Source organism: Crocodylus siamensis, chromosome 6 (assembly GCF_052110815.1).
Source record: "Crocodylus siamensis isolate JL-2025a chromosome 6, ASM5211081v1, whole genome shotgun sequence".
Classification (NCBI taxonomy): domain Eukaryota; kingdom Metazoa; phylum Chordata; order Crocodylia; family Crocodylidae; genus Crocodylus; species Crocodylus siamensis.
The window spans coordinates 4,807,578-4,823,780 of NC_143400.1; the positions used below are offsets into that span (position 1 = coordinate 4,807,578).

Below are 16,203 nucleotides of genomic sequence, written 5' to 3' on the forward strand. Positions count from 1 at the left end.
CGCTGTCTCCGGCCACCGCCACCTGCATCCCCTCGGCCTGTCTAGCGCGGCGATCTGGACCCGCCGAGTGATTACACGCAGATCGATGGGATTACATGAGCGTTTCTAATCTTTCATCCGCGGGTTCTTTCATGCGTTTTGAACGTCCAGGAAGTCGAGCAGCTGACATTTTTTTGCTTTTGTCAAAGCATACTGGCATCTTAGAAACAGCTTCCCCGACCTCCTTCCTCGTGCCGGCCCGGGACGGAGGGGGTTAACGCGGGCGTGAGCTAGCCCTCGGCGGGGCGGGCTGAGCGACCATGGAGTCCAGGTCCTCCGAGGTCACCAGAGCGGAGGCGGAGTGACCACAGAGTCCCGGTCGTTTGGGGTCAGCAGAGCGGAGGCGGAGTGACCATAGAGTTCCGGTCACCCGGGGCTAGTAGAGCGGAAGCTGCGATTGGGGGATGCCGCCCCGCCCCGGCAGGGAGTGCGGCTGCGTACGCGCGGAGCCTGGCGGGGTCTCCGTGAGCGGGGCCTGGTCCGGGCGCTGCCTGATCGCTCCTGCTGCAGGTTGGGTCCAGCCGGCCTCGGGCCCTGGAGATCCAGCCCCTCCGCCCGCCGGGCCCAGCGGGGATGGCCGCGGCGCTCGCGGCACAGGTGGGGCGTCCGCGTCTGCCTCGCTCGGGGGTCGCCGGAGGACATCGAGGCGTCGGGTTTCGTGTCAGTAGAGGACAGAGTAGCAGAAAGCCGGGACGGCCCCGAGCGGGAAGCTCTTGGATTTTACGCCCACTTGATGGAAATGGGAGGCTCCCCCAAGCTTGCTCCTGCAGCCCTAGGGCTGGCGGCGAGCGGAGCTGACGGGCATCCGAACCCCGAGCCTCCAGGCCGGGGCCTGCGCGTAGGATGCCTGCCGAAGGATTTGGAAACACCCTCCGCTCGCACCTGCGGCTTTGGGTGTTTGCCGGTAGTAGGGCCACGTAGGGATCTCGAATGACTCCTGGATTTGCCTTAGGGTAGGCAACATTTTCCTTTAAGCAAAACCCCCCAACAAACTGCTTTTCCAGAGGAGACCCAGGGCACCTGGGTAACGGCGGCACAGACTCCATTGAAATCTCAGTGCAACTAGGTCAAAAGCCTGGCAGGCGAGCTACCTCCAAATCCTCGCTTATGAAACTTGTGCATCTCTGATTTAGACGGTCTGTGAGATGCAGCTCTGTGCCAAGAGGGAGAGCGGGTGTGCTGCTTCCCGGATGATACAGGCTGAAGCAGGCAAACGCGTTTCAAACTTGGCAGAGCTGTGTTAGCCAAGGGGTCAAAAGTTGCCATCTGTCCTCGGGAGTAGCCAGACTGCTTTATCTTTGTGACGGAGAGCGAGGCTCAGAGGTGTGGGGATCACAGGGCTTCCTGTGGCGGAGAAGGATACGTTGTTGGGGTCGTCACTGCTGGTTTCGTTACAGCAGTGGTGCCCTGTGGTATAGATGCAGCCTATGCTATGTTCGTCACACTGGGGGCTTCTTTTAGAGCAACTGCGTTAGCTCCAATGTTTCATATCCACAGCCAGTGTAGCCATGCTGGCAAGTTTTTGTAGCTCAGCATAAGGTTCAGGGCTCTGTGGGTTGGATGAGGCTGGGGCTGATGGGACTGAGTACATAACACTTGTGTCTGCAGTTCCAGGAGGCTTTTGAGGACCTGGCGCTGTTCTTCACACGGAAGGAGTGGGAGCTGCTGGGAGATGAAGACAAGGGGCTTTACCGGGACCAGATGCTAAGGAATTACCAAGCCCTTGTTTCCCTGGGTAAAGTTCTGTTTCTTGCTTCTCCCCAGAGTTATGTGAGCTTGTTTTGACTTTCTTCTCTACAGTCTTCATAAAATCAGAGAAGTGGGGCTGGAAGTCAACTAATCTACCTGTGTCTGAGGCAGGATCATCCCCGTCCAAACCAACCTGTGCAATCCATAATCAAAACTCTACAAAAGGCTATCATCAGTTCTGACACAATGGAGGCCCAGGACCCTAACCTTCTGTAGGTAAAGCCAGGGAACTATTTTTGTGAAATGTCAATATTGGCTCAGCCATGCCCCCTGCAACAGAGGACGGCAGAAAACCTTCCCCTCAAGAAGGGTTGGGCCTAAGGTGGATTTAAACCATTCCCCTAGTGTTCTGCTATTGATCAGGCCTATGTTCTGTTTTATATTTTCGTATCTTCCTTTATTTGAAGCAGTCCCTTTCCTCTGGGTTTTCCTTGGGCTGCATCCACATTTAGAAATTATTTTGCAAGAGATCTCCCTTGGCTTTCCCAGCATGCCCACACTATTTCCAGCCCATTGTTTATAAATATTCAAGAAGTGCTCTGGCTTGAGACAGTGGTCTTCCTTTCTCATTCTCTTTCCTGTTGTATCATGCCCAAGTACTAAGCTGTCTTAACCTGCATGTTTCAGTGGAATTTAATCCACTTGGTTCTCTTGGGTTACTACCCAGCATAAATCCATGGAGATGTTATCAGCATCTCCTTCAACATTTGGCTTTTTCATTTCCTCAGCTCATCCTCTAATGATGTTGCTACACATAATACAATCTTAGTCCTTCTAAGGAGTGCCTGCAAGTTTCTGCCCATGTACCTCTCTAAATCTGTATATCCACAGATTATGGATGTTGTCTTCTCTGCATTTAATTTAACACCCATCTTCTCAAGCTTGCTGTACTATTCTATCAGTTTTTTTCCTGTTCTAAAATCTCTTCGTATTGCAGGAGATCTCCTGCAAACATCACCTGATCCAGAGTGCAGGGAATCTAAGTTCTTGGCAGGTGACAATGATCACTGTGATAAAGAAGTGGGCTGAATGCAGAGCCCTAATCCTTGTTCTGACTACTGTTGAGGTTTGTATGTGTATGTAGCTAGTCAGGTGTACTTTTGTGGTGCTTTGTTCTTCCTCCATCTTCATTAGACCTACTTTTAGGTTCTGTTTAGTCTTTTTTCCTAAAACCACAAAGGGTGTCTAGTGGCTTATTCTTTATTTTTTTTTCTTGAAAGTGGCTGAGGATTTCTTGCACTTTCTCCTTTTCTAAAATCAAACTAATGATTGTTGATTTATTGTGGTTCTCTTATGTCTAACTTTAAATATCTTTTTCATCATTTTTTTTTCAGTGAGTGACTAAGTAATTTTTTGCTCCTGCAATTAAAACTGTGGTACTGCTGTCCTTCAGTTTGAACAAGAATAATGATATTGAATTTGGTTGTAAGTTATCTGGAAACTTTTTGTACTGTACACTTTTCTGGACGAAGCAGCCAACCATCATTCCCTTTCATCTCCTAATGCTTTAGGAATTTCCACAGGTTGGATACATAACCTTGCCACTTCTCTATTTTATTCAGTTTACTTTTGACTCTTCTAACTTTCTTCGCATTATTAGTTGGCTTTGCAATTTCATTTACAATGTCTGTGAATATAAATTTTCTCCGGGATAGTCTTCTTTCAAGAAATTCTCAAAATTCATCATTCACGCACGGACAATTTATTTTAGCTAAACTGTTAATCCGCCTTTCCCATCACTAGTAGTATTTGAGACATTTATTATCCAAGTCCTCCACCTGTCCAAGTCCATGCATAGTGGATTTTAGCCAGCTGATTGTTTTCTCATTCATCTACTGTTTAGTTTTTCCTATGCGTCACTTATGCGGCTTCTCTTACCACTGTCCTTCCTACAACCCTAATCTTTTTTTTGCATAAATAACCTGATCCAAATTCATTTTTACCACTTATTAAAGATTTTGCTTTTATCTTTAATAGCTCATTACACCTCCATATCCTACCGCCAGGTTTCTCATCAAGTTCTTATGTGGCTTGGTATCACCTAATATATTTTCAATGGTTGTAAGGACAACTACTTTCCTTGTATTCCAAAATGCATCTGCATCAAGTTTATTATTATAATAAGACTGTGACATTTGTTATAAAGCCCTAGTTTTCAGTTCTCAGCTAACTTAGACCATTTCATCTTTTCCCCTGTGGTTATCTGTCTTCATTATATTATTTCTGTGGGAATAATCCAATGTCAGCTAGTAGGAACCCATGTTAGGCCAGTTCATGTCAAAGAGGCTAAAGGAAACAGAAGTTATGGCACTGGAAAGAGCCTAGGTAACATCATAGGCAAATAATCTAGATAGCCAAGGAAAAAGTTGGGACAGAGTACAATAACAAGGAAAGACTGCAGAAATTAATGGTTTTAAGTTCAGTCTGACCTGTTTATATCTATCTTAACTGCAAAATATAAGAACAGCACACAGACTTGCTTTCAATTAGCATTAAGGCAAATTCTTATTTGGGTTTTAACTGGCTGTTAAAAGGGCAGTTTTATCTTTAGCTGGTGTTATGTTACTTTTGCACTGAAATCTTGTTCAGGTACGGGAACACATCTACAGATGTTTAGATACCCTCGCTTTTGAGGCTTAGGGCATTTGTGTGCGTGCTTGTGCTGCAGTGCTGGGCACTTTTAAAAGCACCTGGCTCTGTGGCACATATATTTGTTTAAATGGTGAAATGTGCATCAGCACACAGAAAATGGCGATGGCGCGCTTTTGAACTAAAACACATTGAAGATGTTTTAGTTCAAATGTACGCTGCTGCCATTTTCTGCATGCTGACACATTTCTCAGGTTATACAAATGCATGTGATGCAATACCAGGTGCGTCAGCTTGCGTGTGGAGCAGACTCGATTAATGGAGCCTGCTCCAACGGGCTGGATCTCCAGTGTGTCGGATTAGACAAATGTGTGTGTATAAATGCCCTTAGTCTCTAACACTTGGGTAAAGTAGGTCGTTTTAACAAGCTAGCCACCTGTTACTGATTTTTAAAACCGTAGCACTAAGAAAATTTAGAATATTAAGATCATTTTCTTTTTTCCCCCAGGAATTGTAACGTTCATCTCTCTTTAGGTTAATAACCATACTGCTTGTAACCTTTTCGGGTCTTAGGGATTTCTTTCTTTTCCATAATCTGGCTGTTTGATTCTACACAAATGCTTTTTTTCCCCCCACTTCCCCCAATTAAAAAATCATACTGGTTGTAACAGGAAAAGCAAAAGTTTGACACCATTCTCTTTTTAGAAATTGCCAGGTAAGAGTTTTATTATAGTCTTCATATAATCAGTCTTTTAGACTTCTTAGTTTTGTTGAGTCAAAGTTGTCAAAAACCGGTCTACATCTGTACGTCAAAATATAGTTGCCTCTAGAGTTAATGTGAAGTCATTCTTTCCTCTGCGCTATTGGTATGAATTACTTCTTTCCCCCTCCCAGCCGCTATAGAAAGCTTCACTTTCATCTAACTGTCACTGACCCTTTTCACTTTCAAAACTTAGCGCGTTCTTTATCAGATTAAATTGATTTACATTTGCCTGCCTGGAATCCCCTGAGAAGTTGTATCCATCCATAAGTGTGTCTATGTTTAACTTTTCTACTTAGTATCTTAAAAGTATATGAAAGTTTCCTCATCTGTTCTAGTATATCACAGATCGTTGCACCTCTGCCCCCTTTCTTCCAAATGGCTGATACTTTTTATTTCACATAATCATAATTTCTGCTTACCTGGGTGGCATGGGTCACTATCTGTTGAAGGCTTCTGATGGAGTGCCCTTCTTTTGTTGCTAAATGTCCTTCCGTTTTCCTTCTTCCTTCAAGGCCCTCTTAGGATGTTTGAGTCCACTGGATCCATTCCTTAAATCCCAATAGCGGACTAGGTAGAGACTAACGCAGCATAAGCACCCTTTATGCATTTCCCCACACAGGATATCAAGGTCCCACACCAGACTTAATCTGCCGCATTCAGCAAGGGGAGGTGGAGCTCTGGGTCTGTGATGATGAGGATTCTGGAGAAAGCATGTCATCCGAGGGCCTGTCCCCAGGTGAGTTGTGGCAGTTCCACCTGCTCCACCTCCTTAGAACCTCTCAGTACCAGAATGATGGGGAGCTGGAACCCAGCAACACCACCTTCATCCTCCACCCCAAGATACTGACCTTAAACTGCTTACCCTGATCTATGTGGTCCAGGTAGCGTAGGTGTTTCCAGTCCCTGCAGTTCAGTGATGTGGGCACAAGCAACTGTTAACTTTCTTTTTCCCTTTTAGGGCTCTTGGATCATGACATCCAAATTCAGCCCTTCAGCAATGTCTCCTTCCTCAAAGACTGAGGCCTAGTCACCTTGGCTGGGACTCTGTCTTGGGGGCCTGCTCCCACACCTGCTCACTCCCAGTGCCCCCCAACCCCACGGTACAGGCAGTGCACAGCCCTGACCCCCTGCTTGCCGGCAGGGAAGAAGCTGGTGCTGAGCATGGGGAAAAGCGGCCCCTCACCCACTCTATGGTCAGCGCTCCCTGCTGTAGGCGCTCGCAGCCCATGCGGGGCTGTCTGGAGCAGGCACAGGCAGCCCCATGTGGGCTGCAAGCAGATACAGCATGGGCTCAGCGAGGGGCCACTTTTCCCCATGCTCAGCACCAGCTTGTAACCCAGCCCCGCTGCCAGCCTGGGCTCTGCGCCAGCTCCGGGTTCGCCTGTCAGTGGCAGCAGCTGTGGTCCCCCCACTTGCCGCGCTGGGCAGTGTTGGCTGCTGCTGCCTGCCCGGCGCTTATGCGCTGGGCAGCCCACAGGCTGTGCAGCGTTTGCCATCGCTGCAAGCTGGGCGCGGGGGCACAGCTGCTGTTGCCACATGTGGCCCCGGCAGGCAAGCCGCGAGCGGGCACATGGCCCAGGCTGGCAGCAGGATCGGGTTACAAGGTGGTGCTGAGCGCGGCGGGGGAGGGAGCTGCCCCTTGCCTGCCTGGTGCCCCACTCTGCAGCCACTCGCAGCCCTCACGGGGCTGCCTGTGCCTGCTCAGGACAGCCCTGCGCAGGCTGCGAGCAGCTGCAGCATGAGGCACCGGCCACAACGCAGGAGGAGGGGGTCGCTTTTCTCCGTGCCAGGAAGGAGCCCAAGGAAAAACTGAGCGTGGTGGGGAGGGGGAAAGCGGCCCCTCGCCTGCCCCATGGCCAGCCCTCCCTGGCGCAGCCACTTGCAGCCCGTGCAGGGCTGTCCGGAGTAGGCCCAGGCAACCCCAGGCAAGGGGTGGGGCCGGGCGGGCCTTGCTGTTGTGGGAGCCTGCCATAGTTCCCCTGGGTCCTACTGCCCTTGGTTCCTGTCATTTTTGACAGAAACCAAGGGCAGATAAATATTAATTTTCTAAATTTTTTAGGGGCCCTGCGGGCCGGATAGCATGGCCTCGTGGGCCGGATATGGCCCATGGGCCGTATTTTGCCCACCTCTGCCTTAGGGCTTGCTTATACTACAGCAATGGTCTATTCCAGAGAAGGCAGTGCTTGGCACACCCCACACACCCATACTTGCTAACATATTCCAACTCAGAAGTTTACCAGTGCGGCTGCTTCAGATTTACCCACAGATGCCATTCTCAGGATGGCCAGAGAACTGGGACCTGGAAAATAAGCGTGAGCCCAAGCAGCCTCAGTGGTGAAGTCGTGGGTCTGTAGTATGGCAGCAACTTTGGGTGGGTGGAAGAGTGCTTGGCTCAGTCTTCCCTCAGGACCCACCACTGCTGTAGCGTACGTAAACTCTTCTGAGACTTTGTTTTTCCATTAGGCAGATGCCTCGTCTCCCAGCCATAGAGAGCATGGAGCCAGTCAGATTCCTTGCCAGCATACACAATCCACATATGTCTATCCCTGAAGGGCCTAAGCTGATGCATCTCTCCCAGTAGCATAATGAGTGATGGGCAACTGGAGCACCAGCCCCAAGTGCCCGTTTAGAGGGACATTATGAGTGGCAGCAGCTGCAGCTATCATTGCCAACCTAGTGCCCTCAGCCAGACTGACCCCTTCCACTGCTTCTACCAGCGCAGACCTTGACTTACACTTCTGAATTCTCCCCAGTCAGATGAGGCTTGGATTTGGGACAGAACCACTGGGAATCTGAGTCTTCCACTTAAGGAACATTAGCAAAGTGTACTGGCTTGGCCATCCATCATCTGCACTGGGAACATTGGAAATTAGACTTCTTGTTTTCACAAGGGACCCAAGTGCCAAGGCCTAGCTTTGCTCTGGGACACATCTAGGCAAGTGGAATAGCAGCACTTCCCCTTTGGCAAGAGGCACAGGGTCTAACTTCTGCATTCCCTTCTCTACCCAGCAGATGCCTGGATGGAGAACAGAGCTGAGCAGCAACATCCTGGGGAAGCACCTGCACACCTGGAGCTGGTCCCAGTCAGAAACCAGCTACCTGTGCAATGGACACACAAAGCAGCTGAGCCCCGAAAGAGCCCTGTATGTAGAGAAGGATTCAAGGGGCGGAGAGATCTGAAGAGCCTTGAGGGCAGCACTCAGAAGGGGGAAGTGTTATATATATGTGGAGAGTGTGGTAAAAGCTTCAGAGATCAACAGGAGCTCAGGGTCCATGGGGGGACCCATGGGAGGGAGACTGCTGACCCCCATGCCTATAAATCCCATCTTGCTGAGCACCAGAGAATACATCTGGAGGAGCGCCCCCACCTCTGCCCTGAGTGCGGGAAGAGCTTCCTCCAGCTGTCTCACCTCCATGTCCACCAACGCGTCCATACTGGGGAGAAGCCACACCACTGCTCTGAGTGCGGGAAGAGCTTTAATCAGTTGTCCCACCTCCGTGTGCACCAGCGCATCCACACTGGGGAGAAGCACTACTGTTGTGCTGACTGTGGGAAGAGCTTCAATCAGCTCTCCCACCTCCAGTCCCACCAGCTCATCCATGCTGGAGTGAAGCCCTATCACTGTGTTGAGTGTGGGAAGAGCTTCCGACAGAGGTCTACCCTTGCCCAACACCTGCACGTGCACACTGGAGCCAAGCCGTATGGCTGTGCTGAGTGTGGGAAGAGCTTCAACCGCTCATCCAACCTCCGTGTGCACCAGCGTCTCCACACTGGGGAGAAGCCACACCGCTGTGCTGAGTGTGGAAACAGCTTCAGTGACCCATCACGGCTCCGTGTTCACCGGCGCGTGCACACGGGTGAGAAGCCACACCACTGTGATGAGTGTGGGAAGAGCTTCAGGGACCTGTCAAGGCTCCGCATCCACTGGCGTGTCCACACAGGAGAGAAGCCTTACCACTGCCCCGAATGTGGGAAGGGTTTTGCTCGCCCGGATCTCTTCCAGATCCACATGCAGGTTCACCGGGGGGAGAAGCCATACCACTGCACGGAGTGTGGGAAGAGCTTTGTCCGCCCATCCTTCCTTCGGGCGCACTTGCACGTCCACACAGGGGAGAAGCCCTACCCATGCGCAGAGTGTGGGACAAGCTTTCATTACCCATCACAGCTCCGCATCCACGAGCGCCTGCACACTGGAAAGAAGCCCTATCATTGCATAGAGTGTGGGAGGAGTTTCAATAGCCCAACCCACCTCCGTGTGCACCAGCACGTCCACACCGGGGAGAAGCCATATGGCTGCAATGAGTGTGGGAAGAGCTTCACCCGCCCATCCTACCTCCACGTGCACCAGCGTGTCCACACGGGAGAGAAGCCATGCTGCTGTGCCGAGTGTGGGAAGAGCTTCGGGGATCATTCTGCTCTGAACAAGCACCAGGAAACCCACAGATCAGACCCTTGCCTTTGACATGGGGTCAGTTTTTATCAGCTCTCCTCTCGGCTCTCTCCCTACAGTCTGTGCCCTGGGGTGGTAGGGAAGGATCTGGCACCTGAACTAAAATGGCCTCACCTTTGCATCTGCCCAGGTACTAGGCTCACATAGGCCTGGGGATAGGAGTATTGTCCAGGGGACTCAAACATGCCATAGTTGGGTTTTGGGCTGCAACTGAAATGGAGGAGATAGGTAGGCTCAGGCCCATGCTTCAAAAGCCCTGCTGTCTTTCAATGTTTGGATTGGCAGTCTGGACCAGTCAGATATTGTCAGTTGACTGCATATTTTTGACGGGTCAAAAATTATAGCAATTTTAAAAAAAAAAGTAAATTTTTTTTGTAGTTTTCTTGACAGAAATATAATTTTTTAAAATTGCTTTTGACACATTTCTTAATGGAAAATTGTGCTCTTTCTGTGCATTATTTGGACCTATTGGCAACTTTTTTTTACAATTTTTGACCGGTCAATGGACTGAACTTTATTGGACCAGTCAAATACCCAAACCTACTCAAATGGGTTACCCTTGTTTGTGCTTAAAGCCATCCTTCGGTATTGTCTGAAGTGGGGCCAGAGAGTCTTTTAGTTTGTTTCAGGGGGTTTTGGAATCTTGTATTGTGCTTCCTGGGAGGAGGGAGAAGAGTTGAATGCTCTTCGAGGAGGGGAGGAGACAACTGCAGCCTCCCTGCAGGGGTCGGGAGCTGGTTTGGAAGAAATATTGAGGGGAGACTGAAGGGAACTCGCCTGGGATTGAGGTGGGGTGGTGGGTCAGGGATGGTAGGGGAGGGGCTCAAGAGGGTTTCTTTTATCTGGGTCTGACTGGCAGTTGGGAGGCATGGTTGCATGTGTGGGGAGGGGGTTTCACATTTGCATGTGTGCGAAGTGGGGGGGTTTCACATTTTGGGATGTTGCTTGTGTTTTTGTTATTGCAAACTGTGCTGAAACTTCCTGGATAGGGCAGGATATAAGCACAGCTGGGGTCACCCTGTCCTGGCAGGGGGTTTGCGTGTGAGTCACTGCCAAGAGCAGCTTCTGCAGTGGAGACTCAGGCCACCTGCACTGCAGAGGCCTGGCTGGTGCAGTGATGATGGCAGCACCCTGAGTTCAGATGCAGCCTGTGCTGGCAGAGGGAGTAGATGCCCCCCCCCCCACCTTCTGGGTGACATGGGCTGAAGCGGAAAAACAGATACAGCTCGGTAGAGCTGTATCTACATCAGGCACTTTGCTAGAGCAGCTAGGGAATGAGAGGTTTCAGAGTCCTATCTGGGCTAACCATATTGATTAAAATACCAGTGTTTCTGGCATCTATTCCACTGTTTGTTTTTGCTGAATTCCCTTACAGTACCCCTGGCTTAACCTCCCACTGTCCCAGCCCTGGCCCCCAAAACTGCTACAGCATCTGTGTGTCTGTTGCAGCACCCCATTGCCCTCAGCTCTTTCTCTCCACACCCTCAAAACCCACAGAAGCCCATCTTCCTCACTCTGCCCCCCCGCCACTTTTGGCTCTGGGGAGTGGGATGGGTGGTTTCCCATGCTCAGGGCTTTGGCATGTTATTGGGGTAATATGGCACGTGGCTGGTACAGCATTATAGCCCTTACTAACCTACAGAACTAAGCAGAGAGGAGCAGCCCGCCCTGATGTAGATCAGGGTTATAATTGTAAGTTATAAGGGATTCATTAGGAGTGTGTCCTGGGGGGATAGATGTGTTCACAGGAAGACTGGGATTTGGGGATCTGCAGGGGCAGGGAAACCCTGCAGGAAGCATAGTATTTGGGGTGATAGAAGGTGATAGAGATTTGTCCAAGTGTCACACTGGGGTGCCTGAATAATAGGGAGCTAAAGGTCCTGGAAGGGTTACAGAGACCAGGGAGATTCATGGAAAATGGAAGGGATACAGAGATTGGGAAAGTCTGCTTATCTTTCACCACATTTATAGGACAGGCCTAGAGAGAGATAAGCATAGACTTTTCCTGACACCCTCCCCTCCAACCCCCATTTTTTGCTCTCCAATGGAAAAGGAAAGCAAGCATACAGGCAATGAAAGAATGGGCAAGTCAAGAAGGAAGCTTGCCAGGAAATAGCAAGAATCTGCATGGGCAAACCCAGGAAGGCAAAGATAAAGAATGAGCTGTACCTGGTGAGGGAGGTTAAAGAGAACAAGAAGAGGATCTACAAGTAAGTTGGCTCAAAAAAAAGGACTAAGGAAACTGGGTCCGCTTACCGGGCCGAGGGAATTCTTGAGACACTAACAAGGCAGAGCTACTCAAGAGCTACTTTGCTGTTGTGCCCCCCCAAAAAATTAAGCTCCAAACAAACATGTAATTAAGATTATTTAGGAGGAGGAGGGCAAACCAAGGGATGAGATAACAAGATAGTCAAAGAGCTTTCTTTGAGTCTGAATGAATTCAAGTCGGCAGGATCTAATGAACTTCTTTCCATGGTACTGAAAGAACTGGTAGAGGGGATGTCGGAGCCCTTGGTGATGATATACGTGAAGTCAAAAGAGATGGACAGGAGCGGTGGTGCTCCCCTTCAGAAAGGCAAGGAGGACCTGAAGAACAATAAACCTCTTAGCCTCACCTTAACAACCAGGAAGTTACTGCAGCCTTTAAAGATTTACAAGCATTTCCAGGAGGCAAGGCTGATCGCAAGCATTACTTCTCTGACTCCAAGTAATAAGCAGTGGCACCAGTCCTGTGAAGTGCCAGAGACCCCAATTGGCAATCCCTAGAGCCAGCACAGTTGCTGTCCGGAGGTGGCAGCAGCAGCAAGTCTGTACAGCAGCCATCCCAAACGGCATGAGGTGATGCTCCAGAGAGGTGATGGAGACCCGAGCGGTGCTCCAGGCACCACATCTCATTGGTGACTCCAGACGGCGCCAATCCTAGTGGCTCTTAAGCTGACTGCAGCAACGTCAGCAGGCAGCACTCAAAGCAGTGGCAAGCTGGTGAAAGTGGCAACTTCAGTCTTGGGTACCGAGAGGCAGCAGCACTTAAGTGGTGGTGGGTGATCCAGAGCAGCAGCACCCCCCAGGTAGCGCTCCCTAGAGCAGCAGCCAGTGATGACTGATGACAACCCACCCAATCAGTGGTAACCCTGGGCAGTGGGCTTCCTCAAGCTCCCAATGACACTGGCTGCCTCAGCAGTGACCATGGGCATCTAGAGGAGATGGAGACCCCAGCAACCCCGACCTAAAGGCAGCAAGCAGTGACAAAAAACCTTCCCTTGTAACCCTGGAAGGAACCTGTCACCCCACCGCCACTACACTGGGCAAGGTTGCAATTCCCAGGTGGGGAGTTTGCACTTAAAACTGCAAACCAGGAACTTAATATTTGAAGGTGCATAATATATAGGTGTCGAATAAGGTACTTAATATTTTAAATGTTTTAATATTTTAGGGTAATTAATAGGGGAGGTTGACCCTGGGGTAATTTAATATTAAAGTTGTTGAATATTTTGAAGTGTTGGACATTTGGGATGCTATTTGGGAGTGTTTTAATATTTGGGGGTTATAATGGCTGGGGAGTTTGAATAGTTGAAGGGAAAATTGGATAAGGCTGAAATATTTTTATTTATTTACCTTTTAATAAACTGTTCTACTTGTGAGTGGGGAAGTTGAGTGGGGGGGGGGGTCAGGCGGGTCCTCGTGGGGGATGGAGCAGTGCGAGTTATTACCCCTGGGCAGGGTTGGCCACCCTTAACCTGGTACTGAGAGCTACTGCCGGGGGGCAGGATGGGCCCAGGCCTGTTCCCTGGTGTTAAGCTGTAGCTGCTTCTGGGGAAAGCACTCCCATCCACTTCAGTGCAGAGTCCACATCACACTCAGGAACTGGGTTATTTGCAACACCTGGGGCAGGTAATCCTGTCCCTCCACTTCCCACCCCCACTCAGAAAGCCAAACCAAGGAGCTGGGCATGGGGCCCTGTATAACCAGCCCCTGGTGGCTGCTTCTTGGCTTTGTATAACCAGCCCCCAGTCCACACCTCAGAGGCAGCTGCATCTCAGTCCGGGTCGCCATACAACCAGCTTTTGATCCCCAAATGCCCTTCCTGGGGAAGCAGCAGATCCAACTTCATCTTAATGCCAGGTAGTATGAGAACAGTCAGTTTGTGGAGGGGAAGCACACAGCAAAGAGGGGGGCTCCGAGGGATGTAGAGCAGCCGAAACGGAGACAGCTGATGCTGTAGAATGAAAGCTGCTTCTAAAGGGGAGTCAGTAGCAGAAGAGGGGCAAGTAAATCATAAGAAGTGGGCGCTGCCTGGCACTTGTCGCACCGCTTGACACCCAGAACCTGCAGGTCACGACTGGGGCCCCATTGCACTAGGCAGTGCCCAGATCCCCAGGTCAAACTGGGGCCCTGGCATGCTGGGCACTTCACACATGCTGCACAGATTCAAAGTGAGAGCGAATCCAAGAGCTGAAGCAGGCAAAAGACTGGAGGAAAGAAAGGCAAGGACTTTGCCTAGAACCGTGGTTTCCAACCTGTGGGGGTCCACAGACTATGTCTAAAGGGTCTGCCAAAGATGAGTCCGAATCAATCAAAAGTCTGTGAATACCCACACTTACAATTCACTGGAATCTGCATCTCCATTTGAAGTTTCCCGGGGGGTCCACACCTCCATTTAAAATTTTTTAGGAGCCTGCAAATGAAAAAAGGTTGAAAGCTACTGGCCCAGCATCATTCGCCACAAGTGCAGAGCTAGGGGATACAGCACAGGCAATCTGGCATCTGTCCCCTGCCTCAGCTTTAACCCACCCGGCCCCTTCCAGAATGGGGACAGACCAGGTCTCCTGGCTCCCAACAACACCACTTAAGCCCATTAGAAAACAGCCATCCCATCCTCCTCCTCCCACTGGGCACAGGAGAGAGGGCAGGCGTTTTGTCTTGGGGACCGGACGCAGGCATCCTGGAAGCCCGGTTCTGTAGCCACCTTTTCCGTGGGAGCTCCAATCAGTCTTCCTAAGAAAAGGGCTGAGACAGACGCCTGGTTCCCCCCTCAGCCGTGGGAGGCGAATGGGGCTGGGGGCTCGCAGCAGAGAGAGCCGGGCTAAGATACCTGGGTTCTCTCTTTACTCTGGGAGGGGATTGGGGGCTGGGGCACGGGCAGATCCAGGAGTCTGGAGAGGGGGATGCAGACCTCACATATAACCACACGTGACGCGTGCCCCCGGAGGCCGACATTGCCGGAGCCCGCAGTGTTGGCAGTGGTGGGTAGCAGCAAGCAGCAGCTGATCACAGGGTGTGCACTGCCAATCTCGGGGTGCATGTGCACACGTGTGCACCCCCTACACGTCACCAGTGCATATAACACAACAGACACTCTTTCCAGTCAAAGAGGATCTCAAAGCTTTGCTAATATGTTAGGGGCCCAGCATCGTGCTATTCATTTGGCGATCAAACCCAACACAGATACAACCTTATTGGAATGGGCACTAATTTGGTAATGTCCCCCTTGCTTGTCTTTGCCATTCCCTCGAAGCCCAGCACTACGCTCCAAGCCTCAAGCTAGTGCTCCTCTAAGGGCCACAGTTAATTTTGCCTAGCCCTAGCACGCTGGTACGCTTCGGCTCCCTTTTCACGTCAATAGCTCTGGAGACACAGACTCTCTCTACCTACCGTGTCTGTGTGACCTGAAAAATATCTCTCTATCCTCATTTGATATAGCAACTAATTGAGCCGACGAACAAGTGCCAGTTTTAAGACTCCTCTATATCGTGATGGCAGCTAGAGCACCAAGAAGAAAATAGGGGAAAGTGTTTTGTAACACACAACTTACATGCCACTGACCTAGCAACATTAATACGGAAGAAGTTTCTACCCACAAAGGAGATGGATGAAAAAGTAGAATCGAACCGAAGAGAAGAGCTATCTGCCCATTTCCCCATTGGCATGCAAACAGCTCCGTCTGTATTTGACGTAATCAGTGGAGAAAGGCCCCCGGAAAGATTAAGTGATACAGGTATAATTTTCAGTATTTCAAATATCCTTCAGCAAGGGCTGTAAGATTTTTGGTGGCGTTGCTTACCAAGAGTCAGGCTGTTTGGGCTTATCCTGCTGTTGCATCCAGCTGTTTGTTTCTGAGGCCAAGTATCCAGGCTAGAAAGCCTGCATGTCCTAAAATACCTTCAGCAGATACTTACTGGTCATCTAAATCTTTGCCATAAAATCATGACTTGAGAAAATTATCGTCCGCAATAGGATTTTTATTAGTTTCCCAGCATCCTACTCCGATTGTCTTATGCCAGGCAGGGTGCAAAGTGTCACAAATGCACAGGTGGGTTTGTCTGCCCCCACAACTTGCACTCACCTTCACAACTGCCTCAGTGCTGCTCTGCTTGAAGAAAAGGAAACGAGCCGTTAGCCCAACCAAGGGTGGTAGGGTCAAGGGGATGTAGCGCTTCCACTCAGAGTCACCCGCTCCAGTACAACACTGACGAGTTACACAGAGAAATAAAGGTTTATTGAACACCCACCACACACTATTAACCACTCAAGAAGGCTGAGATCTGTGGATCTGGTCTCAGCACGACTTACTTTCAACCCAGGAAAAAAGGTTGACAAGAGTCCAAAAGAGCT

At 50.1% G+C, this 16,203-nt stretch overlaps 1 protein-coding gene across 5 annotated transcripts; it reads left to right on the top strand.

The window, feature by feature from the left end:
• Window positions 1-497: 497 nt before the first annotated feature.
• LOC149860630 (uncharacterized) lies at window positions 498-13,233 on the top strand. Of its 5 annotated transcripts, none has more exons than XM_090055024.1 (4): window positions 498-636; window positions 1,648-1,774; window positions 5,760-5,876; window positions 8,150-13,233. In XM_090055024.1, the coding sequence occupies exons 1-4, from the start codon at window positions 613-615 to the stop codon at window positions 9,601-9,603; spliced, it is 1,722 nt and encodes a 573-aa protein (XP_089911150.1). In that variant the 5' UTR covers window positions 498-612; the 3' UTR covers window positions 9,604-13,233. The 5 variants fall into 5 exon arrangements, with proteins under 5 accessions (XP_089911150.1, XP_089911151.1, XP_089911152.1 ...); XM_090055025.1 differs by having other exon boundaries at window positions 8,153-13,233; XM_090055026.1 differs by lacking the exon at window positions 498-636 and adding an exon at window positions 871-992.
• The last annotated feature ends 2,970 nt before the right edge of the window (window positions 13,234-16,203 follow it).